Source organism: Opisthocomus hoazin, chromosome 2 (assembly GCF_030867145.1).
Source record: "Opisthocomus hoazin isolate bOpiHoa1 chromosome 2, bOpiHoa1.hap1, whole genome shotgun sequence".
NCBI lineage: Eukaryota > Metazoa > Chordata > Aves > Opisthocomiformes > Opisthocomidae > Opisthocomus > Opisthocomus hoazin.
In genome coordinates, this window is record NC_134415.1 from 78,494,696 (window position 1) to 78,519,832 (window position 25,137).

General features: G+C 43.0%; 1 protein-coding gene across 1 annotated transcript; it reads right to left on the reverse strand.

Annotated features, from left to right (window-relative positions):
* Window positions 1–9,322: 9,322 nt before the first annotated feature.
* Window positions 9,323–23,345, reverse strand: RPF2 (ribosome production factor 2 homolog). Its single transcript, XM_075414206.1, has 10 exons — window positions 23,246–23,345; window positions 22,954–23,086; window positions 22,057–22,094; window positions 21,290–21,329; window positions 18,141–18,222; window positions 17,970–18,046; window positions 16,668–16,767; window positions 12,166–12,268; window positions 11,073–11,217; window positions 9,323–10,762 (listed from the first exon to the last, which is right to left on the reverse strand). Exons 1-10 carry the CDS (start codon window positions 23,266–23,268, stop codon window positions 10,583–10,585), a joined length of 921 nt encoding a protein of 306 aa, XP_075270321.1. The 5' UTR covers window positions 23,269–23,345; the 3' UTR covers window positions 9,323–10,582.
* Window positions 23,346–25,137: the final 1,792 nt, after the last annotated feature.

The window sequence follows — 25,137 nt, forward strand, 5'->3', positions numbered from 1 at the left end:
AATCGGCTTTCTCCTACCCCAGAGTTTTCCTTCAATGGGAAGTTTTGTCTTTTCATTCTGATCTGGAACAACACAAGGTTTGCAAATGTTGCAATTCCCAGAAATTCCTTTTTCCTAACAGCTTGTTCCCTATCACAGACTGACAATAAAACGCCAGTGTGTTTGCCTGGAAGAGGCAGGTTCATGTCAGTTACAAACATTCATCTCATAAAGATCTTTATTCACGCAACTGCTAGTCCTTACAGATCCCACGAAGATCTCTCCCTCTGCCGGAAGCTAGAGCAGCAGTGAGCTCACTTAGATTTTCTGGTCCTGGGAAGCTGGATGATGCAATTCTTGTATCCCACACCCGAATGATCGATCTAAAACAACAAACAACTTTAACCACGCAAGTACTTCTTGGCAAGCACAAAATACGAAAGAGGAATAATGATTCTCCAAACAAAGAAACAGGAATGCTTGTTCTCATTAAGGGCTTCCCTTGAATTTGACTCAGCGGCAATAAGACTGCGTTCAACACTCTGCTGCGATGTTTGATTGCAAGTAAACAGGAGCCCTTGAAGGATAAGATCTTAAGGTGCCTTGGTTTTTGTTCTTTTAAGGAGAAGCTACCGCAATGCAGGAAAGCCATGTTCCGTCTCTGAAGAGCCATGTGCTACTTCAATAGCTTGGTGAGGACTTCTTGTTTACGCTGTGTTTTTCACTATGCCTAGCACAACAGGGCCCTGGGATCCTTCTCGGAGGAACCTGGGTATTACTGTCCTACAATAACAAATAATTGTAAGCATTCAAAACTTGCTCTTCTGGAAGGTTGGGCTGTGATTTGGAGAAGAATAAAGTAAGATTTAAGACAAACTTCTCCACCAAGTCTGCTATAAAACAGACTGTGTCAAGTAAATATAAAGCTGAGAAGTTGTACTTTGGTGTGTTTTTTTCAAAGAAGTCACAATAGGGCTTAAGACCTTTTACAAATGGAACATGATTCATGATCCTTAGGTAGCAACGATACTTCACTTTGTACTGCAATGCACTTACTCAGACCCATGCAGCTATAAGTTGGGGGGGGGGGGGAGGGACAGCTTTCTCTGTGTGACATATGGGAAAAGGTCTTAAAGATCTTGATCCAGCTTTCATTTTATAATCGATGATTCTTCCTCCCCGCCAAAAAACGCGGTTCATACAGGTTTCAAAACTGGTTTTGCAGATATGAATAAGTATCATAAAAGTTCTTATCTCTCCTTTTCCTATCTTTCCAGTCAGACGCCTAGTTCAATGTCCAAGAGGGGACTTAAAAGACCAGAAAGTTTCTGATTTCTGTCACCTGGCTTTTGCTGTGAGAAAACACCACTAATGCCACATCTTAATAGTTTGCGTGTTCTTTCTTAACACTCATTTGTTTTGCTGATGGAGTTAGACCCATGGAAACGCTTCAGCTCTTCACCTACTAGGTTGAAAAGTTCATCCTGTTCTCCTTTTCAACAGAACAGCAAAACTTTCCTGTAAACTCAGCTCCCAGAATCCATTACAAGTCTGGTGGCTGGCTCTGACCAAATGCTGGCACCATTTTAAGAAACCACAAATTTTGACAAGTTTTTTCCTTCTTCTCTGCTAACATTTAATCCATCTTTTCCTCCAGGCATACCAGTCAGGTAGCATAAATCTGCCATAAGCATGAGGATCTAAAGGAATAAGATTTACCTTTGACAGAATCCCATGCATGAGACCATCTTTAGGGTAGATTTTATTGTGTCCAATGCAGCCCACAGGCTGAAAAAGCATTTCATCTTTCACTTTTCCATAGAATTGCTTTAGCTATACTCTTTCCTTAACAGGGACAGCTTTGTCTACATGCTTGAACTCTTCAGTCACTTTACCACATAAGCCACAGAATAGATTTCCTTCCAGGAATTGAAAGAAAAGTAAGTGAGAACGTAATCAGCTATTACCTCCTGAAAACAGCAACACAGGTCTAATGGAATTTAAATGAAATTTAAAATATTTTTCATAACTGGAGAAAAGAACTAAATCTGTCTTCAAAAGATTTGAGGCTCATGGTAAGATGCAGTGTTAGCTTTCCAAACATAACATACCATCGTGCAGCATTTCTGATCATGCGCAGACAAGAACAAGCACAACTTCACCTTTTATTCAAGTTCATTAAACAAAAGTGTCCAATGCAGCTCAGAACGTCGTCTTCGTCGCCATAGCTCCATAGTGTCAGAGGGGAAAGAAGTATGTTGAAAAACCTTCATAGTGGAGAAAATCCTTCCAGCTAAAACAGAAGCCACATAGGAGTTTTGTAAGGAGGTTACTCCTGATGGAAAGGAGAGGTTTCCTGAATATTATTTTGAAGGTTGCCTTAAAACCAAGCTGCACAGTTTTCTTCCTGTTTTGCTAAAAGGTCCACAGATGAACTAGTGTCTCTCTTACTGCTGAGCTGGACTGGGTGGTGTCAGTCTTTGTTGATGTGCCTCAAAATTTCTAAGGGGTTTCCTTTGCAAAGAAAATCACAAACTCTGAGTGGTTCCACTTCTGTGAACTTCTTTCTGGCCATGCACCATTGACAGCTGCTCCAGCTCCACCCCAGCGCAGGCTGCGGCCACAGGAAGGTACGGGAAAGCCACCCACAGAGACCACGCGTCGGGGGAACTCGCAACTTTCACACTGTACGTCTGCTCTTAAAGCAAATCCTTCCTGAAAAAGTCCATTAACCTCTGCTGTCACATCTGTAAAAGGGTGTGAAGGTGATCTTCACAGGGAAAGCTATTGATGAAGCTCACTGGCAAATGTCGGTCCCCAAACCCACTGGTTTTCTTCAGAATAGACTCAAAACCCCAGTAATCCTCAAACCCCGGTGCCATCTCACGGATATTACTGCAAGCAGCCACACCAGTAGCAGGAGTTCCCTCGCGCCTCCCACCCCGCTCCCAGCCTGTTTCTTCCTTCCCAGCGCCGCAGCGCAGCACCCAGCTGTGCCCTGAGCCAGGCTGGGGAACTGACATCGCTTCCCAACAGAGAGCCTCCCCTTTCCTCCCCCGCCACCCCACCTTTTAAAGCCAGTTTAACGCCCTGATCTGGTTGCCAGTCCCACAAACAGCTGCACCTTCACAGCTCCTTACGCCAGCACTGCTGCTGAACTCCCCACATGATGTTGTCTATAACGTGCTGGGTTTGTGGCTTTTTTTTTTTTTTAAAGAAATATCAGTGGATTCTCCTTCTCTGGAGATATTCAAGACCCACCTGGACAAGGTCCTGTGCAGCCTGCTGTAGGTGACCCTGCTTCGTCAGGGGGGTTGGACTAGATGACCCACAGAGCTCCCTTCCAACCCCGAACATTCTGTGATTCTGTGATTCTGTACGACCTGCTGCCTTTGAGAAACTGGAGAAGGCTAACGGCAGGAAGGTTGGGTATCCCCCTCTCTCTGGAAGGAAAGTGAGAAGGAAACGCTCAGCAGATACCAGGTCTCTGAATCTTTCTTCACGTGAGCCTTTCTTCTCGGCCTTGAAGAGCTGAGCATAGGGAACACAAACCAATAGAGCGCCCTCGAGTTGAACAGCTGTTTGCCTGAAACGTCATAGAAGCCCCTAGCTATCTTAGGTATGTTCAGAGAAGACAGGGGAAAATAAAAAAGAAAAAAAAATGCCTGCAAAATTCTTTTCATGACATAGAAAATAAAGCCTGCCTAATGTTTCATTCAAATAACCCTAATTAGCAAGGAATTATTCCTGTGTGCAAAGGAAGCCAACGGGAGCTGAAATTTATCACCTCTTACGAATTAAAAGCTTATTACTGTTCATTGGCGTGCTGCATGTGCACTTTGGAGGGTCTCATTAATTCTTCATAACAGTCTTTTCAGTTAAAAAAAGTTAAATGGGAGGTGAATGCAATTTCTGCCTCGCACTTTTTGCAGCAAACCATCCCCGTACAAACTTCCTGGTGCGGCAGATGCGACTGCCTGCTTTTGGCAGCGACGCACACCAAACAGCTCTTTGCTCATGGGAAAAGGAGAGTTCAGCTTGGCTTGGAGATGTCTGGTGTGAATTTATACTACTGAATACCTCATGTTGCTGTGTGGCATTGGGACTAGTTTCTGTCACACGCAAGAGTGTGAGATAACAGGCGAGAGAGGAGACACTTTGCCTGAACCTTGTCTTCCCCCTCACTTCTACGATCTCTTCCTCACCTTCCCCCAGAGGAGAGGGCAACGTCTGAGCCAAGGAGCTCAGTTTCCACCGGAGAAAAACGTTAGCAACTTGCAACCAAAAATAAAAAGACATAACTATTCGTGGACTTTTTTGGATTAGGAAGACAGAAACCCCAACTTGGTACCAGGAATACGACTTTATCTGAAAAACAGGCAGGGAGAGAACAGGCTTTTTCACTATATTTTGGCAACAGCTGACGTTAGTTCCCAGTGTGCCTATCCATGGCTCACGCAGATAGATTGCTGCTGTTGCAGCAATAATTCCAGAGCACAAATCAGCATCAGTAATTCTCCTGCCTAGAGGCCAGAGGCAGCAATCAATGGTTTCATTTTGCAGATTTAAAAAGGAAGGGAGAAATAACACCAGCACCTAAAGCAGCCTTAGAATTGGTCACACAGGCCCAGTCCTAAGGTCAGGCCCCTTCACTGCACGCACGCTGAGCACTGCCTTCTCCACGGAGTACACATCAGTGTTAGGAAAGAGGGAGATAAAGACAGATTTTAAATTCATCTGACTTTGCATTGCAGCACTGTATGTGTAAAAAATCCAGTTTCTTGTGCATCGCTCGATCTTTGCAGACAACTTAGCACAAGACAAATGTACGTAACACCCTGCAGGGGATAATCAACCAAGGATCTCCTTACAAGTTTGCTGAGCAAAGCCTGGCATCCCTTCCACTGGTGCCAACAGGTCAGAGCTCTTTCTCACATTCTCCCACTTCGGTAATAACTGGAGAAACGGGCCCGGTTAGACGTTTCCTGCAGATTTCCCTGCCTGACCAATATGCCTAATGCTGTGGTTGACAGGACAGGTCTTCATCCCACCCCCTCTTTTGATTCTGGCCCCTGACCTCTGGCTTTGGAGTTTGAGTCCTGATGCTGAACGTGGCTCTTGATTCCTTGTTTCATTTTGCCCGGACGCTCTCGGTGCGTGCTTTGATTGTTATGGTGATCAGCTGAAGGGGAATTAAGCAAATAACGGTCAATGCAGAGTACAGAAGATAACTGAGAAAGATGAGGGAGACCAATGTTGTGACTACTGGTAGAGCAGAAGAGATTAATGTAACAATCACCATGAGCAATAAAGGACAAGAGGCTCAACTTCTCGCCAGCCCAAAGAGATGATCGGGACGAACAGCAGGAAATGGGTCACTGCAGCTGTGTCTGGTTTGCTTTGGAGGCTGCGAGAGTGAAGGAAGTCGAGAGGAGAAAATTGCAGCAATCAAACCAGGAGACAGTTAGGGTCACATGGGCATACTTCTGTCTCATGGACAGAATGAGAAAGCCAGATTTTGTAGGTGTTATGTTGCATCACAGGAAGAATTATGGGATTATTATTATTAAGCAGGTCCAGAGGAGGGCCACAAAGACGTCCAGAGGGATGGAACACCTCTCCTGTGAGGAAAGACTGAGAGAGTTGGGGCTGTTCAGCCTGGAGAAGAGAAGGCTCCAGGGAGACCTTCTAGCAGCCTTCCAGTACTTAAAAGATGGGGACAGGGTTTTTAGCAGGGCCTGTTGCGATAGGACAAGGGGTAATAGTTTTAAACTAAAAGCAGGTAGATTCAGATTGGATATAAAGAAAAATTTTTTTTTGCAAAGAGGGTGGTGAGGCACTGGAACAGGTTGCCCAGAGAGGTGGCAGATGCCCCATCACTGGAAACATTCACGGCCGAGTTGGACGTGGCTCTGAGCAACCTGGTGTATTTGAAGATGTCCCTGCTTACTGCAGGGGGGGTGGACTAGATGACCTTTAAAAGGTCCCTTCCAACCCAAAGCATTCTGTGATTCTATGGTTATCAAGGGGGAAAGAGGGACCATAATGAGAATTTGGGGGAATGTCATTAACTAGACATGATTTCTGTTAAGTTCTGCTCAAAACTTTACCTCTACTTCCTCTGAACTACTTTGTGCTTATCTTAAAGAAGCAGGGGAAGAAAATAAAAAGATCAAGTTGACAGAATATGACTGTAAGTCAAAGAAAACAAGAGCAAATGAGGAACAGCGCCTTAGAACTTCCTCAGTCAGCATACGTCGACTGCATTCACCAATTGCTCCAAGTAAATGACTCCCATGTTATTTAGGATAGGGCTGAATCGCAGATTACCTATAAATTTTCCTCCCCCAACGTCCATCTTCACTTCTTTGCCCACACAGCACTTAGGTCCCTCCAACGTACCATGATCTCCAAGATAACCAATTCCCAACCTCCTCAGGTAGGTCCCTCAGAAACCCTACGTCCTTCTAAAATGTCTTTGCCAGCTCCTGCTCCTTATCTTCTGCACAGATGCGTTACAGCAAAGCTGTTCTTCCTGTACGGTGTTAGCCATACTGTTCATTTTGAATATTCTTCCATGTAGGAAGGCAATCCTACACGGGCTTCACATTCAGGAGCCTCGTGTCTCTTTTCCTGGTATATTTTTAGGCAACCTGACTTCTGTTACAACTGACCTGATTCCCAGCTATGTCTTTGGATCGCATCTGGGATGTGTCAGTACTGCCAGAGGCACTTTTGCAAACTCCAAAAGGAGTAGAAAAATTGCACTGGAGACAGAGGGGAACTAGCTGCACCACGTGTAATACACATGTTAGTATGTGTTATGTATGGCTATGTTGTGTATCTTACGCACAGCTAAGATTTTCCACTTCCCTCTCTTTAATAATGAAAACGCCTCACACACCGTTCTGCCCTAGTCTCCTTAGCCCCTTCTATTTGACAGCATCTGGAGCAAACAACGGCCAGCCTTTTTCCCCTGGCTGGGGGATGCAGCAGCCAGCACGATACTGGTATTTCTGCCACGTTTAACTGTCCTCCCTTCATGCTCTTTTCTAACCCTCCCCAGCTGCAACCAAGCCAGTGGGGGAGGGAAACCCTCACAGTCAAATCCAGAAAGCGCTTCGTGAAAACAAATAAGGTTGCTAAGGAACCGTAAAGATAAACTCAAACCCACAAAATCCAGGAAACAGAAAGGAGTTCACTTGCTCGTTTCAAACACGCACCACTCGTTGTGCTCTCAGTGCTCAGTTCATTACGTTGCACTGGCAGAGAGCTAAGCCTGTGATGGTATGTGCCCAGGACCGACTCCCAGAAACCTGGGAATCCCAAGAGCCGAGCACATCGCGCCACTCAACATAGTATCTACCTCTCTTCCTAGTTTTTTAAGTAAGAGCCAAGGAAACTTATAGTGCAGGTAGACTATAAATTCTACGTGTATCATTAGCTGCCTGTAACGACAGTAGCCTAGCTAACAGCAGCAACGAAGCAGCCTGTGGCACAGCTGGGCAACGTCAGCACAGAAACCGAGGGTCCACAGAAGGTACCAATCGTACCCTCCCTGCCCTTGCCACCCTGCCAGCTAGACTAAAGGCAGCACAGGCTTGGCTGCTGATTTGCAGCTCCATTTCCATTTTACCACACAGGTACAGCCTTGGGAGCCACGCTTTGCCCACGGCAATTTTCTTGAAACCGAACTCGTTACTACACTCAACACACTGGGAGGCAAGAAGATGAAAACCAAAGCAAGGGGGTGAACATGCCAGCTACGCCTCGCCCGTGCCACACAGACCCCGGGGCCATGTTTACACGTTTTCAGAGCCTGGTGAACTGTGGAAGCAAGGGGCAATTGAGGCAAGGCAAGTCCCTTTTACCAGCTGCCTGTTGAGCACCGCGTGTTCTGTTCCCCAGGCACACAGCTCCATTGCAGCACCTGGCGAATTTCCTCACACTTTAAAAGACTCTGGGAAATGAGAACATGCCACTGGAAAGGTTATATTTAGCCCTCCTATCTCCGCTCACCTTGAGTTAAATCAGATACTCAGGATGTAGCAACTGCCTGCCAGACAGAGGTGTGGTTGTACACGCTGTACATCTGAAATCACAGAAGCCACCAGCCTTGTGGCTCACTCATTGCTTCACAGCAAGGTTGAAACTTCCCTGAAAGAAATGGAGTGAATTCAGTTGCTAATTTGGCTTCATCCTGTCCTGCCATACAGAGATCAGAGTGGCTCATTTCTGCCCTGAGAACAAAACAAGAGAGCATTTCCGCTTCCCTCTCAGAGTTTGCACCAAAATGGCACCACTTTGAGTAGTACAAAGCATTTATCAGAAATGCAGCAAGCTTTAATCCTTGCTAACAACATAAATTGAAAGTGATTAGTATGAAAAAGCATAGCCTAAACATCCTGTTCAGGACATGGTTTAGCAGGCATGGTGGTGTTGGGTTGATGGTTGGACTTGATGATCTTAGAGGTCTTTTCCAATGTTAATAATTCTATGACCTTTATGCTATATCCAGGAGAACGTCTCCTTGCCTCATGTATCTAATGCATTTTGTCCACCATGTGGCTGTACTTCACAAGCACAAACAGCAAGGACAAAGGGCTGTTCACAAGAAGAGCCCCAGGTGCGGGGCACCAGGCACTTCAGGTTCCACCTCTCATCGGCAGAGACAAAGCACCCCGCGAAGAGTGAATAAATGCCCGGGGGTTCTCCCCACTGACCGATCTCCTGACCCCTGCGCCGCTCCGAAGCTGCGCAGCGACCACGCTCCGCTGTCAGCAGGGGTAGCAGCCCTCACCCGTCCCAGATTCCTCCTCAGACAAGGAGCAAGCCCGCAGCAGCACTGAACAAAACCAACGCCAGGATGCAACAGCTTAGCTCCGAGGGCTACTGCTGAATAACTATCTCACTTTTCACTTGAAGAGCTAACAGCATGTTAGATGGTCCACATTACCGCTTCGAAATTCAGTTTTTCAACACAAAATTAAGCACCAAAATTAGTTAAGAAAATACAACTCAGTTTTTTACGGCTATGGGCATGCCGTCTTTTACAAACTTAATAGTCTTTTACTATTACTTTTGTAAGTTCATAAAAGATGGCATGCCCATTAGTACCATTATTCTACAGCTGTTACCAAACATGACTTTCAGTCAAAAGCGTAGTGATTTGTACTTCAGAAAGATATCAGAAAGATATTTGTACTTCAGAAATCTGAAGTAGCTTTTGGAATTATCAATGTCTCAAACAGATGCTTACAGATCAGAGAAAAGGATTTAGAGAGCCATGCTGTTTATTTTGTGTAATGATACAAAAAAAAAAGATTAGGTAATACATTGAAGATAAATGTTTGTGTCCTCAAAAAGATACCAAACTTTTAAAGCCCTTTCTTTTTCACATTACAAGTTTTATCAAACCAGCACAGCAAGAACATCAGGTGTGGCACTTGCACAGCCACATTTGCAGCTCGGCTCCCACACGGGGAGAGCAAAGCTGGCCAGCCACTTCCATCCAGGATGCAGAAGACAAGAGAAAATAACAACCCCCCTTATTTCTAATGTGACACTTCAGCTGATTACATTGAGGAAACTAACAGGAAAATATAAAGTATTAAAAATATAACTAGGATGAGGAAGCTTGCTGTGTTCACGATGTACATTTGTATCATAATTATGCTAACAGGGCAGAGTAATAGCTTCCAAAGAGACAAGCAGAAGAAAACAACCCAGGTTTTCCAGTATGTTCCAAAAACATAGAACACTACACCAAAGTCTCACTAAGCTCTTACACTCTCATCCCCTTTTACCTAAATCTTTAACTGAGTCTTCACTAGCTCACGAGCACAAGCTTAGGAGGAAAACAGGGTAAGAAGACAAGACCTGTACCTTTCATATAGTTGCTTCACAAACTTCCATTCTGGGCACAAATCAAGCATCAAAGATGGAAATTCAAACTGTAAAGGTTTCATTTATGCCTAAAGCAAACATCAGGCACTTCGGTACCATGGTGATGAACACAGTAAACACACCTTCATCACTCCCGATCCCGCAAGTGTAGAGCAGGGCTTGGTGCAATAGTTAAAAACAGAGTCTGGCAACAGACACACATTCCAAGTTCACACTTCAAAAAATGGTTTATAGTTTACTGACTACTGCAGTTGTGCAGAAACTGAAATACATAAACAACAAATGAACAGAGAAGTTGTGTTGTGTATATTACGCATATACACTACTCTGGTCCCGTGCAGATCATTTATAAGATGAGCTGGTTGATCAAGGGTTCCCCCCATAACAGCCATAAAACTGTTCGGGAAATGAATCACCTGCTTGACCAGCGTATGTTTGCTAACACCAAGAGAATAAATACTCAGCTTCGGAAAACCAAGCAAGTTATATCGCATTTTTTATTTTAAACAACCAAGTTCCATGTTAAAGCTCAATACCCCCAGGTTCCCTTTAAAGTTACAAACCATTAAAAACTTTTTTTTTTTTAAAAAAACCAAAGCTAACAGCAGCTGAGTCTTTTACATCTGACACATTTATATTACAATACATATATACTAAATTTGAAGCTACAAAGAGTTTCCAAAGCTGTTCCAGACTATCAAGCTGATTTTGACTTTTTGGGACTAACCCCACCATCTTCAGCTGACTTCTCTGCTGGCCTCTTTTTTAACCCTTTCATTTTGCGCGTCTGCAGTTTACCAAGATCTTGCTTCTGCATGTGGATTCGACCGTAAGTTGTTCCGAACACATCATGGGAGATATTCTTTTTCTTCTTAGGCTGTAAGGGAAGAACGACATTAGTATTTCTGAGTAGAGAGTGCCAGGAGCTCTGGTGAGAAACAAGTGCCTAAAAGCAAGGCTGGTTGTTTGCAGCTTAGGAGATTCAGATTTGTTCTGTATGTTCTATATGCTTCCAGAGGAGAGTTTGCATGCCAGCTGATCACCACAACAGTGCTGTGGCCCCAGAAATCTCAGTTGGCCTATACAAAAGTAAGCTTTGATCAAATATACAATCATTAATACTTCAGCTTTTGCTCTTCTTCATAGATAGCTCTGCAAGTAACATACTTTCCAAGGTACATACGCACCTTCAGGGCTTTCGGTTCTTTTAAAGACAGCTTATAAAGGTCATCTGAAGCTAAGTGCGTTCTCCTCATAACCAGATCTAATGAAGGTCCCATCTCTTCCAGTTCAATTCTTGGTATTTTACAGCCAGATTTCTTCAGCAGCACCCTAGATGGGAAAAATAACCAAAATCACCACTGTCCTCTGTAATAAAGATTTATCCATCTTCCTAAAGGGCAGGCTCAATCCTGCAGTTTGGAAGACTATTAAAAACAACTGCTACCGCTAACTACTACTGAGAAAGACGTCTGTCAGTAACAATTTGTAATATATTAAATCTGTCCCATCACAATTTGTACACACCCAAAATATAACCTGTCTAATATAACTTTTTTTTTTTTTCAGATGAGACCAGTGTTACCAGTATTACTGTTGAAACTCAGTCCCAGTACCCTGAAAGCCATATCACTCCTCAAATTCAGAATAGTGCCCTGGGTATTAACAGACATGAAAAATATTTACTATCGTTTACAGCAAAATAACCTAAAAAGTAGCCAAGAAATCTGTTTGTTTTGAAGAAAGAGACTGATAGAAGCGATTTTGTGATAAATCAAAATCGCATGGAACACAAGCTATGAATGCTCACAGCCTCCTAAAGCAAGACCATGAACTGCCAGGGTGAAGACCAACGCAGCAAAAAGAGATTGCCTTGTCCTGCCTTTTGCTGTTTTTCCCTGTGTATCACTGACTGCAGCCTACCACCTGTCATTTTCTGACAAACACCGAAGCGAGGAGAGTCCTAGAAATCAGCCTGAGAACAGACTGAGTCTATGAAGTTAATTCACACCACCTTACTAATCCGACCAGATGAAAGAGCAATCCTCCTAGCTGGAAGCGGAGCTCAGCAAGCGAGGAAGCAGTATGCTCAGGGCTCAAGTGTTTTCCTTCTGCTGTACAAGTTCCTCTGCATTATGCTGGAACACCTCTACACACCTTACATGTTTTAAATGTAGCAAACTATTGCACAAGCCAGTTCAACTACACAACTACAGGCTAAATTTGGGGAAAAGTTGACAAGTGTACCAAAATGCAAACACATAGATAAAACATACTCACTTGTAGCTTCGCATGTAAATTTTCCCCCCTACAGCTGTGAAATGCAGAACATACTCTAAACCAGCCAGACGAATACTAGGCACACTAGGACCTCTGAAGAAATCTGAAAGAATATTTAAAAAGAGAATAAATGCCAGGTTTCTTGGCTGCAAATCAAACCAACAGGTGACTACAACAAACGAGTTTATGTCATAATGGACCCGCACACATCACTGATGTGAACTCCTTGCCTATGTAGATTTTTTTTTTTACTGGATTAACTAAGCAAGGCTATACGTGGGATGGCTCTAGCAAAGCCGAACCTGTACGTTTAATGGAAAACTCATAAAATAGCCACTACTTAAAACTATAGCCCTGCCAAAACACAGGAGAGAAGCTGAAGAGTGCATGTGTTCGCTCCTGCACTGGTGAAACCAAACGTGTGTAGGAATCCTGACAGGAACACAGTGACTCCCCAGAGATCATTTGGTAGTAATACACATGCTACCTAAAAGTAAGTGCATGAAGAGCAAATATACTTTCAGAGCAGCAACTTCGCTTTATTAAGCTAACAGGGAAAATTGCATTGTCTATTCTTCTGAATATTCAGTTCTGAAGTCAGAAAAATGAAATGTATCTTCTTCTGTGTTTAGGCCAGTTCATGCTCAGCTAAACATAGATCAATACAGAGAAGCCATGAGTTCAGGTATCTACTTAAAGATCATTATCATTCAAAAAACTGACACTTAAGATCCTTAATCAGAGCCAGTTTTGGAAGAGTACAAAGAAGAACCAGAACTAGTACAAAACAGACTGAAACTGTGTCTTGTCTACTCTTACCTACATTTCTCTCCCTGACTTGGAGAAAAAGTTTAGGTACATACATCGTTTCTTTCACACCTCTGGCCCAACAAAGCACTTCTGTCCTTCAGGTAAAGCAGTATTTGTCACTACAATTGTTTATTTAATAAGCAACACGTACCCATAGAAATATGACACCTGAAATACTTGCTTAGTTTGCAAAGAGAACATTGAAATACAGGTTAAATACAAAATGAGCCGCCTCTAGTGAGGTTCTTCTACCAGGCTATGAAAAAAACACTGTGCAATCAGCGAGCTTGCAATAAGCACAGCAATCTGTCCAACATACGCAGAGGGTGGAGAAAGAATGTGACCTTGACTGAGGGAACAAGGTGTGCTAATAAACATGACAGGGCAATGCTGAAACATAGGAGAACAGCTAACAGATGCAAAACACATCAGCCTCTTCCGTTCCGTCCCATTTTCAGATCCCTCGGCTAGCTGTCTTTTCCTCCACCACCTTTTTCAAGAGTACCAGCACTGCACTGACATCCAAAACAAAGTCTTGCTGGCGGCTATCAGCTGGAGTCTGGCCAGGAAATTTCCTTGGCCAGTTAAATACTCTCTCTTCTCCTCTTATGGGGTGAGCTTGTTGCAAATAAAATATTTTGTTCGCTGCTGGCATGTATTTTCCCTTCGACCTACTCTGCGGGTACACAAGCTTACATTTACAGTGGTTTTCCTGGCAGCATCTCCCTTTCATATTTTCCTGTGGCATCACACATCTTTTTTACCCACAGGATGATCTCTTCCAACAAATGCAGGTGGTCAGGAATTTCTGTTTTCTGGCAATGCTGAACAGCTGCAGAAACCTTACACTTCAGTATACCCAGAGAGTTTAAGGTTTTTTTAATGTACTCTTAATTTATAAAACTCTTGCTTTGGTTGGACTAGAGACTTGCTTTCTCTTTCTTTCCATTCCCAGTTCTTTCTCCTCCTTGTTCTCAACATGTTTCCAGAACTTCTAATTTACTTTTTCCTGCAGAGAGCTTCACAGGACCTTTCCATTTCCAAATCAAATTCCTAAATTATTTTGGAACATGAGTCTATACACTTTATTTCGTATCAATTTGTATCCAAAAGCTGGTAACACTGTAACCTATGTAGCTACGGTTAGCATTACTGGAGTTCAAACTCTATCCCAGGTATTTCCTACTCATCCCCTGTCTCGGCCAGAAGGAACACACAAAGCTTTTGAGACACTCAAAAAAGTCTGTGTGAGGAAGGCTGTATGAAGAACAAGCTGACGGTCAATCTAAAGTTGTAGACGTCTCCTGGAAACCAACATTTTAGAAAGCGTGTAAGCAAGTCACATAGTGCCTAGCCATTTTTAGGATTAAATGGGTGTGCAAGAAAGGAACTAGCAAGCAGGCAGTGCTGTAAGAGATGAAACATTTTATAAATACAAGCATAAAAAGTTATTAGAAGTTCATAAAATGCATTCCAAGGACTTTCATCATAAATTAATTCCTACATTACCACATCAGTAGGCTATGAAAACCAAAAGAGAAAGAACGCAATGTCTTTGTCTTCCAGGTCTCTGAAGAAAAATGCAGCTGCCATTTATTTCTCTTAAATCACTTCTTCCATTTCACAATTTAAGTGGACTATAGAGTTTGGTTACCATGAAGACAAAAACTCACCCTTGCCTTTAATTTTACAAGGAACTGCTGTAAGATGATATTCCAAACACGCATAAACCCTTTTGATACCACAAAAGCCAATGAAAGCTGCGTTGTTCACCAGCATCACTGGCACCACATTGCTTTGGCAACAAGATGTCAGCTATCTAATATTCCCCCTGGGATCCCAACAATACTGCTACAGTAACAAAATATTTGCTGTTGTTGTTATAAAGACATTTTTCTATCTTTCTTAGGGACACAGTGGCAGCTTATAAGCACTATCCTTTGCAGAAATAGAAAAGGTCAGTTCTTCCCTAGCAGTTAAGAGCAGTTTTGAAGCAGGTCAAATTATTACCCAAACGTTTTTAATTGGTTGGTGATACCTTCAAGCCTTTACACTCCTTAACCTTTTCCTTTGTCTACCGCTCTGCATCTAGGTATTTCATAGAAGTCAGCAGAACATTAAGACCTGGAGTACCTGGCGCACATTCAAGAAGAAAGATTGGATGTCGATTTGAGTACATTTGACTACAGTCATTAGAGACAAATAAATAACAGAGGAGAAAGGACAGATGAACATCATCAAAAACAGGACAGGAAAGACCAGTTCGTTATTTGGCAGCTGTCTAACGAAGCATGTCTTCCACTTAAGGTATCAAGCTGTTTGATCATGGGGTGGAAGAGCACATCTGGATGCCAATCAGCAACACTGTGCAGATGCCTGAACAAAATATGCTTCAGAAGATAATGCACCTGCTTCCTACAGTGTAAATATTCACTGAGAGTGACGCAAACACGCAGTATTAAAACTCACTTAACTTCATATTCAATTACTAGTTACTAGCCTTTCATCTATCCTCAAGAACCAGACAGCTGTATTGAGAGGACGCAAATTTTTTCCTCTCCTGCTCATTCTAGATGAAGCATCTTGCTTTAAGGAACTAGAACACTAAGGGAAAAAAAAACCCAAATCTTACTTTTAAGGTCTGTTTCTAAAGAGCAATCATTTATCTGTTTGCCTAGAAAAAAACAGAGCCCAAAGAATATTTATTTTATATGAAAGGGAGATCTTGCAAAACTGTAAGATTATAAATTGGTATGACCCAAGAATGGAACTGAAAGAACAAGACTGTTCTTACTGGGCCAGTTTCAGTATTTTAGCAGAGCTAAAAAAAAAAAAAGGAAAAAAAAAAAAAGGAAAGAAAGAAGAAAAAAAAAAGAAAAAAAAGTCTACTTTTAGAAAACCTACTATTAAAAACACACCACACACCACCCTACTTACTAGATCCAGTTCTACCAAGCAACACGCATTTGTAAGTATCAAGAGATACAGTACCAAATGACTTCTACGTGCCAAAAAAACCCTAAGACAAGTATAATTATTTTTTGCAGTTCCCCAGAAAAAAATGCGATGTGCTTTATCTTCCAGAGCCTCCAACCTTGAGACAGTAAAAAACTTCATGCCAATTTGTTTACTAAGCTCCAAGTCTGCCTTGAAGTTACGACACAGCTATTATCTACAGCTGCTTTTTACTACATATATTCTTTCCAAGCAATCTAATCAATGGCACTTTTGTTAAATTGGTCAAATTTCCACCAGAAAATGCTTTAATTTAAAAACACAAGCTCAATTATACTGATCTGACTTTTCTGTAAGCAAGAATATCCCACAATCTGAACTTAACCCACTGATTTCGAATTAGATACTTGAAAAATATTATTTGGTTAGAAAAGCGATGATCCAGTACAACTACAAGGTAAAGACTTTTATAAAAATGCCAGAATTTTCCCCATAATCAAGGTCATGAATTTTAGTGAACACAAAGTTTCAAACTTTTAGGTTAGTCTTTCCCTCCCCCCCTCAAGTCATGATGATTAATTAACCTTAATTTCATGTGACATGAAACTTACAAGCACCTCTTGTTTCCTTTCTGTGCTGAACATAACCAAAGATTTATTGACAAACCAGCATTTCCCAACAGATCCTATTACCACACATTTATACAATCCTACTGCTCAAATAACCAAAATACTGACCAATAAGAAGGCTCTTCAGTCTTCTGTATTCTTCACTGACATCAAACATGTCACCAGCAAATATCAACATAGGTTTTGTTCCTTCAGGACATTTACTGTTCTGCGGAATAAGAATTTTAAAACTGAACAAAAATTCAGACCGTGTTAGGGAACACACTATTAACTTAACAGGTGGTTAGTTACTCAACATTGAATGAAAAATTGTTGTGACCTGTGATCAATACGGACAGAACAGACCCTTTTTTCATTGAACACCACTGTATGTGTGTGGAAGGACTTTGTTTTTAAAAGGGTGAATTGTACTATTCTTTGTGCTGGATTAAAAACGAGATTATTTACTATGAAATGTATAAGAAAACACCTTCTGCTGAAAATGAGTCAATTTGACTGCAACTAACAAGAAAACAGAAATTAGAGGCAAACAAGTCTATGGTACTTCTGACACTGAAGAGTACATGAAAAAGGCTAAAAGAATAGGTTAGTCAATCACCTGATTTTAATTCTGGCCAACAAATACATTTACTTAACTATAACGTCCCTGGTGTAACCAGTGTTATGAAGATATACACTACAATCTGACTTCAAGGGAAAGATTCACCTTTGTAAACTGTAATTTCTTCACTACCCCTCTAGACTGTTCTGCCAATTTATACACTGTGATGAGCATAAGGACCATACATTCCTTGGTTTTGCAGTGTATGAACTGCTTGATACAAAAGTACAAACGACACACGTTTTAGTCACGCTAAACTGAGTCTAACATAGCCATAAAAGGTGAATTGTCTCTAGGTTTGAATAATCAGGATGTTAGTTCCCTGTCTGAATTAAGTACAGTTCCCTGGCATTTATGTGCTACTGAAAGCTAAAGAAAGTTTCAGAATCACCTCAGTCAGCAGAGCAACCCTATTTGGTTATAATTTGAGAAGAGGTATTTCAGTTTTCAAAGCCTATGCCAGTTTACATAGGAACCTACCACAAGCTGAACACGACTAAGGAAAATTTTAATTAAAGCATTACATTTACAAAAGGAAAATATTAGGAATAAACCAAGTCTAAAAAAAGAATTTGCAAAGAAAGTTGCAAGCTTTCTCAAAACAACCAAAATCAAATAAAAAGCAGAGCATAAAGATAACATTCTGGGGTACACAAGTTAGCAATCCTCACATACTGAATGAAACACTATTTTAAACACCTCTTGTCCCTACTTCAAAGCACCAAAAAAGCCAGTGCATCAAAAAAGCCAATGCACCACAAAAATCCACCAGCAGATGTCACTGCAGTACTGAATCAGCCATTCCTTACCTTGACATCTTTTAGGGACACAAAGTTCTCAATGCCTAGCTCAATCATGTCTAGGACGTGATAGTCAAACATGCGACCTGTGAAAGTGAAAAAAAAGAAAATCCAACCATTCAAATATTCATTGAAAATTACACCTTTCATCCCAATAAAAACCCATGTGAGACATCTTACCTATTATCAGGTTGTTAGGTCGCTTCTTGTTATGAGAGCCAAACAGGAACAAAGAACAATCTGATTTCTTGGAAAAAAATTCCTGCGATTGGGGCAAAGAACAAAACTAATGAGTGCCAGTTTGCCACGTTTAAAGTATTTGGTAAAGGTATATGCCACAAACAGCTGAGTTCAGGAGCTGCTGAATGAGAGCGCAACTGCACTTAGCAGAAGAGTTTTGAGCACGTTCAGGTCCACATAAGCTAAAATTGACAGCTGGATTCAAGGTTCAAATAACAATTCATTCTGTTTTTTATTTCCCATTGCAGCCTTAAAGATCAAGCCAGGCAACTTTTTCTTGACATTTTATCTGTAATGCCCTTTTTCATAATTCCTCATTATTTGTTTTTACCCAAGATAGTCTTCAGGCAAGGAGAAGTGGTTGAAGGTAAGTATTTGCAAGTTGGCTGCAGTTGTAACGCCTCATTTTAGTTACCCAGCTAAGCTTTATGCAGCAAATTAGCTTTGCCTAACAGCTTCTGAACAACCAGTGAATTCCATCAACAGCAAGCCTGGGAACATCTGCAAGTATCTAATGTTCGCACACTCCGGCATGAGAGTTCTACCACACACCAACTCCATGTCAATTTATTATTTAAGACTAAGATGCTACTTAAAATTATGCCAGTGGTGACCATCATAGAGATGACCTTCTCTGCAGGCAGAGTAGATGAAGAACCTACTATGGCATTACGTCCAGAGCCAACACTGCAGCAATTCTTTCTGAGGGTGTCCACCTCCAAAGCCTTTTTATGCACTGCTGCTTCTCAAGGCAGCCCCCCATTCTGGCTATCAACCGTGGTTCCTAGATACACACATACACACACACACTATTTATCCAGCACTTCTCAGAGGTACCAGAGTTTCTATACCTGCACTTAGCAGCTGTGAAGCAGAAAAGGCTCCTACATCTCCTCATGCCCCTGCAGCAGCAGCTCAGAGAGGACACTGCAGCTCTGCCCCTCTGGGGGGTCAGCAGAGACACCCCCAGGAGCAGTCCCAGGCTGGATTAACTGCACACACAAATCGCGCAGCTCAGCACTGAGCTCTGCCACCACGCCCCTGAAAAATACTGACTGCACACAGATCAAGAACAGACCAGAGGGGACTCCCCTTGAAGCACTTGTTCACACAGCTCTATTAACCATCGTGTGTTGATATATGTAAATTCTCTAACAACTGCATATTTTATTAAAAAGATGCAACAAACTCAAATACCTCAAATGTGTCCTGCCTATACTGCATCATCACACACATTGCAAAATTGCCCTTTAAAAAAAAATGCCTGTAACCAAGTTAAAAACAAACCAACTATCACCTAACTTGATTTGACTTTCCACACCTTTCTAGCCACTGATTATTTGTTCACACTGCTCTCAATGACCCAATCCCATTGTTCTGAGGTTACAAGAATTAAAGTTCCCTTCAGGGCCCCCTTTTAAAATATTGGAATAATTTTAGCTGCCTGTTTTCCCAGAAATTATCAGAAGTTTAAACCAGTGGTCAGCTGATGATCAGCCAGTTCCTACACGACTGTGCAGCCAGGTCATCCAGCCATGGGACTGTAAGGGGTTTAGTTTCAGCAAACAACGTCACAAATCTTTCCTCGCTGCCTACAGTAAGTTTTCCATTCCACTCCAGATATTTTATGGATGGCTGCATTACGGTGCTTCATGCCAAGGACAGAACAGAAGCACATACTGCAACACCTCAGTATCAGTACCAATGCAGATTGAGTAACTTTCCACGTTGGTGTATCTATGCTGCAACCACAATGAATTTTTGTTCCTAACACACTGGCTGCCTTCACTTCTTAACTTCTGTTTTTCACAGACTTCGCTCTCTCTCCCCTCCTCTCCTCTCCCTTTTTATTTACAGAGAACTCCTTAGAAATGTTTGACCCTTTACTTTCACAATCCCTTTCAGACAAGAAAGTGCATTTGTGCCTGGTGTGTACAAATGGATTTTTTTTTCCTGTTCTTCACACATAGATTCACTCAGTACAATACTCCCAAATTCCCAATTTCAGCGTGCATTTTCAGCGAGTTATTTCAACAACTGCCTTACGCACTGGAAAGCTGACCCTTATTTCCCTATGTGAGTCAGCAGCAGCACAGAGCAAACACTAACAAATCATGATGACGGGGAAACAAACAACTTTTTTTGGGATAATTCATTTCTGTCTTTATTGTAAAACCACAGCTGCCCATCGCTATCTCCTTTCTCTCATTCTGTTGAAGGAAATACATGTACTGCTTTTATGGCAGACATATTTCAGCAGTTAAAGTTATGCTTTGATTGAAGTGCAAATGTGTGAGATCTATCTTAGGATTAGCCCCTCTATTTTTTGCCTCCTACTCATAAATCATCTTGACCTTAAAGCACTGAATCAACACCAAATCTAGACAGGGGCATATCACCAAATGTATTTCCAAACACTGCCCCTCCCCTTCCAAAATACCCTCCAAGCCTCTGAAGGGCCACTTTTGCAACCTCTTTGCAGGCCAAATACACACACTTAACTGAAATTGCACATTTTTCTGACAGTGCTTGACTCGATGTTGGAACAGAACTCTCAGCGACCATCTCTCACTTGCACAGCGGATGCATGTGTTTGCATGTGGTATTCTGCTGGGCTTTCCTTCCTCTTTTCAAACACGAGGAAGTCACAGAAAGCTACGACCCCTCCATTTAACCATTTTAACCTATGAATTGACCAAACTGAAAACAAGCTGTTCATAAGCTATGTCACTTTAGAAGACTGACTTTTAGAAAACTGAAATAAAATGCTTTATTCTTCCTTTCATATCAAGCAGTTACTTGTAACAGTGCTACAGACTCCTGAATTTGCCTGTCAGTTTACAGAAACATGCATTTATGGTAAAGACAAAGTCCTCACAACATGACAATTCTGTCTTGCAGCCAGAGGAAAAATACGCCTACTGACACCAATAATCTAGACATGGCCTACCTTCAGCTCACCCAAACTCCCTATGAACTTTGTTTCTCATCTAATTCCTCACAGAGTAATAGAAAATTATCCTCCAATAAAGAGCTTCATGAATTTAAGGCTGTAAAATATCATAAGGGAAGATGTGGTTTATATTTACCAATGATGTTTGATCCTCAAACGGACGGGTAATATTTTTCCTGAGGATAAATAAATAAATAAATAAATAAATAAATAAGAACACGCCCAGATAAGCACTTCTACTTAGTTCTCTGACGACATTAAGATTCTGCATTCTACTGGAAACTCCAGCAGCAGAGGTTCAGATTTAGTTCAAACCGTAAGCCGCGTTAACACTGCCAGGAGTTCCTCAGTGCCGCCGCCGCCATTTTAAATACTTTCTTCCACATTTTGTGTCTCCTGGTGCCTGACTTCCAGACCACCACCACCACCAGTGACACTTCGTAAACAACCGTCTTTTCCTGTTCATCCAAAGTTAAATTTAGCTATTACAATTAATGTCTCTGCACTACATCCACACAGATACTGGGCTCCCATTTAGAGCAAGACTTACCTGCCATTACAATTCGTAACCAAAATTTGTAAGAATTTGGATAGAAGAACTCCAGCCTACCCACCAGACGCTGAACCTCACTAGCTGTTTACACATATCTGTCAGAGAGGCCAACCGTCCAAGTTCGCTGAATCCTGCTCCGTAACACTTGGCAAAGAACCGGGCTCAGCACCAACACTGACCACGTGTTGCTTGTTTCCAGTCTACTGAAATTTATGACGCATCTCAGCCACCTTTTGCAACCCCTTCCGTTGTTCCAGCCCCCACGCCAGCCAGCATCTCTACTCATGCTGTGAAATCAGCAAAAGCTGCCTTGTCAGAAGACTCAGAGATGTCAAAGTGAGACCACTTACTTTTTATACAGTACAGCAAAAGGCTTCTTCACAGCATACTGCAAAAGACAAAGTTAAACATGTGTTATCCCTAACACATTAAGCGCACAGCACTGCTTTTATTAAAAACAACTTCTATCGTAACATGAAATAGAGTAATTGTTTGTGCAAATCAGCCTGGAAGGCAGCACCTCAAAAGGCCTGCTCACAATAATACCCTCCAAGTTGGTAGCAATCGTTGTTCCCAATTCATTATTTCTACAAACTACGAAATAACAAAACTGAGAAACAGCTGAAATCAAAGCCATATAATGGAATCTCTCTGCTTCTAGGGGAACGAGGAAAAACATGGAGTGAACTACAACCTGATTATCATCGGCATAAGATGGTAAGAAAACAACAAAGCAAGGAGAGGAAAGAGTGCAAGAAAAGCTACATTTCCAGGTGTGGAGACAGGATTGGGAAGTTTAAGGTTTGGGAGAGGCCGAAAGCTCCCCATCAATAGACACCAGCAGTTTACGGGATTCCGGGACATGGCTTCAGCTGCGTGATCCGGCCCCAGTTCTGTACCTAATCCTCTTGCTTTCAAACGGACTTGCAACACTTCAGCTTATATACTGGCCAGCCGTGGAAAAAATAATAACGAAGAGAATAAACTCAAAACTTCTGGCAAAGAAGAAATTAGATTGGTCTCCATCGAGGGGTAGGTAACGACACCTTTGGAGGACTGGTCAATCTGAGGTTTGGGGAGTGGGGAGAGTACAAAAATGCTGACCTTGCAGCAGAGAGCGTGCAAATCATAAGGAAAAGAGAAAGGAAGGTGCTCTTGGCGCGGCACAACAGGTTGTCTCATTAAAGGCTGCATACAACTATATATATATACACACACACTACAGTTAAGGCTGTCCAACAACTCACAATGTCCTTCAGCACTTCGGTCACCGTCAGGTTTGCGTTTCCTCCTTTTATCAGCATCGCAGTTTTGGTGTTTTCTTTCAGTTTGGGTTCCCTCTTCTCGAGAAACCTTTTCGCTCTCTTAGTTTTGGGCCTCCTGTAACCACGAATTAACAGCTGAGAACACCCCAGCAGCGCCCGGCACCGCGGAGAACGCCGACAGAGGCCGAGAGCGGGCAGCAGCCGCCCTCAAGCCGCCTCTCGGTGACCCGGCCCGGCCCCGGCCCCGGCCCCCCGCCCCGGCCGCCGCACTCACACCACCCTCTCCAGCGGCTCCATGCCTGCCCGGCCGCGTGGGGCGGCACCATCCGCTGCGTCACATCCGCCGCGGGGCGGGGGCGGGGCAGGGCGCGCGCCGGGAAGGGCAGCGCCTAGGGGCCCTGGCTGTGTGACGTCACCTAGACAAGACGCCTTTCCTACCACCGCCCGGAAGAAGACAAGCCGCGCGAGCGTGACGTCAGAGGGGTGCCCCGCGGGAGCCAAGGGCCCACGGCTGATGGCACCCCGGCCTGCAGTCCGAGCCGGGCCCCTCGCCTGCCGCGCCCTGCTGCGGGGGGCCCGCCTCTCTCCCCATCGCTTCCAGACTTCTTGTGGGGCTTCTCTGGGCGAAATCCGTACAGCTGAAGAACTCGCTGTCGGCAGCAGTGGGCTCTGAGCACCCGCTTTCTGGGAGGAAGGGGGAAAAGACGGGTGAAGAGGGAGTATGGTTGTAAAAGTTAGGGCTAATAAAGATAGAAATAAAAAGTTTGAGCATTATAAATAACATTTAAAATCTGAAAAACATTATTATGAAGGTAGTCATAGTTTATGATACACATAAAATATTAAAAAAACCCAAACTGATTCCCAGATAAGCTAGAACAAAGAAACAGCTTCAGCACGCTGCTGAGAGAAAAGGCTGACAAAGGTCAGGCACCAGTTCTGCTAGAATATTCCTTGCACATAAAAAAATTTACACGTACATAGTGACAGATTTAGCAGTTGGTAAACAAAACGTAGGAGAGAGTAGCTACGCTCTCACACGGTGACAGAGCATCAACCCTGGGAAGCACCATGCTCTCTCTCCGCAGCCGCAGACACTGCGACAGCGATGGCTGCGTTCTCCCTGCAGCCCACCCGGTCTCCCTAGCAGGAGGCTCAGCTGCCACCAAGCGCAGCCCAGCGCCGCAGACGCTCCCAGCGGCAGGTGAGAGCCTACGTTACTGCAGCTCACAATATTCCCAAGGTCGCTCTTCCAGTTACCATTCCCCTCTGTCTATCAGCACCATGCAAACAGAGTCTGACAACTCTCTCAGTCTTCCACGACTGAATCCAGAGGGAAGGCTGAGCGGTCTCCCTGAAACCCGAAGCGCAGACACCACCACACGCAAGGCCCGCACCCGGGCTGGAGGCGCACGGAACATGCTCCCTCTTCCTCCTCACCTTCCTCTCCCTGCCGCCCCTTCCCCCATGACTCAAGTTGCTTTCACAGGGGTAGAAAATGCAATAGTGGGATCAATGGTTTGAAACGCTCGCACTGTTTTGATGACTTAATCTTTACTGATCCTGTGCTGTGAAGAACGCTGGGGGTGAACTTCTCTTCTGATCATTACTAATTAAAGTATTACATAATTTTGCTGGAATTAATTAGGCCTTTCCATCCCCACAACATTGTTGCAGTTAAACTATTTTGAGGGAGGCAGAGAAAGGTAGGAAGGAAGAAAATGTTTTAAAAAAAAATGCTGTGCTTTTAAAACCATTATCATGAATGCACCACATACTCAGCTTTTACATGAAATACTAACTGACAATATAAATGATGTAGCAGTATGTAACATCAACCCACAGAGCAGCTAGGGGCCACAATACGGTCACACGCTTCAGTTTGGGAACCACTGATGCATGGTTACAGGATCTCAGGCACAAAAACCTTCAGAAAAATGCCAGAGAAGATCAGAGCCAAGAAGTTACTGGGAGAAGAGGGGAGGAAAAAAAAAAAAAAAGTACTTCCTTCTGTATAACATACTTTATATTATACATACAAAATGGGGGAAGGAAGAGTGACAGATGCCTCATTAAGACCTAGATTTCAGTTGCTGACTAGTCCACAGGGGTTTTCGAGATTTGACTGGACAAAGCCCTGAGCAACTTGGCCCAAATTCAGTGTTG

Coding starts and splice junctions, on each gene's coding strand:
- RPF2 (XM_075414206.1), bottom strand. CDS start 23,268: ATGGAGCCGCTGGAGAGGGTGGT. Junction 21,330..22,056: donor TTTGCTGTACTGTATAAAAA/GTAAGTGGTCTC, acceptor ATTTATCCTCAG/GAAAAATATTACCCGTCCGT. Junction 18,047..18,140: donor ACCTAACAACCTGATAATAG/GTAAGATGTCTC, acceptor TCACTTTCACAG/GTCGCATGTTTGACTATCAC.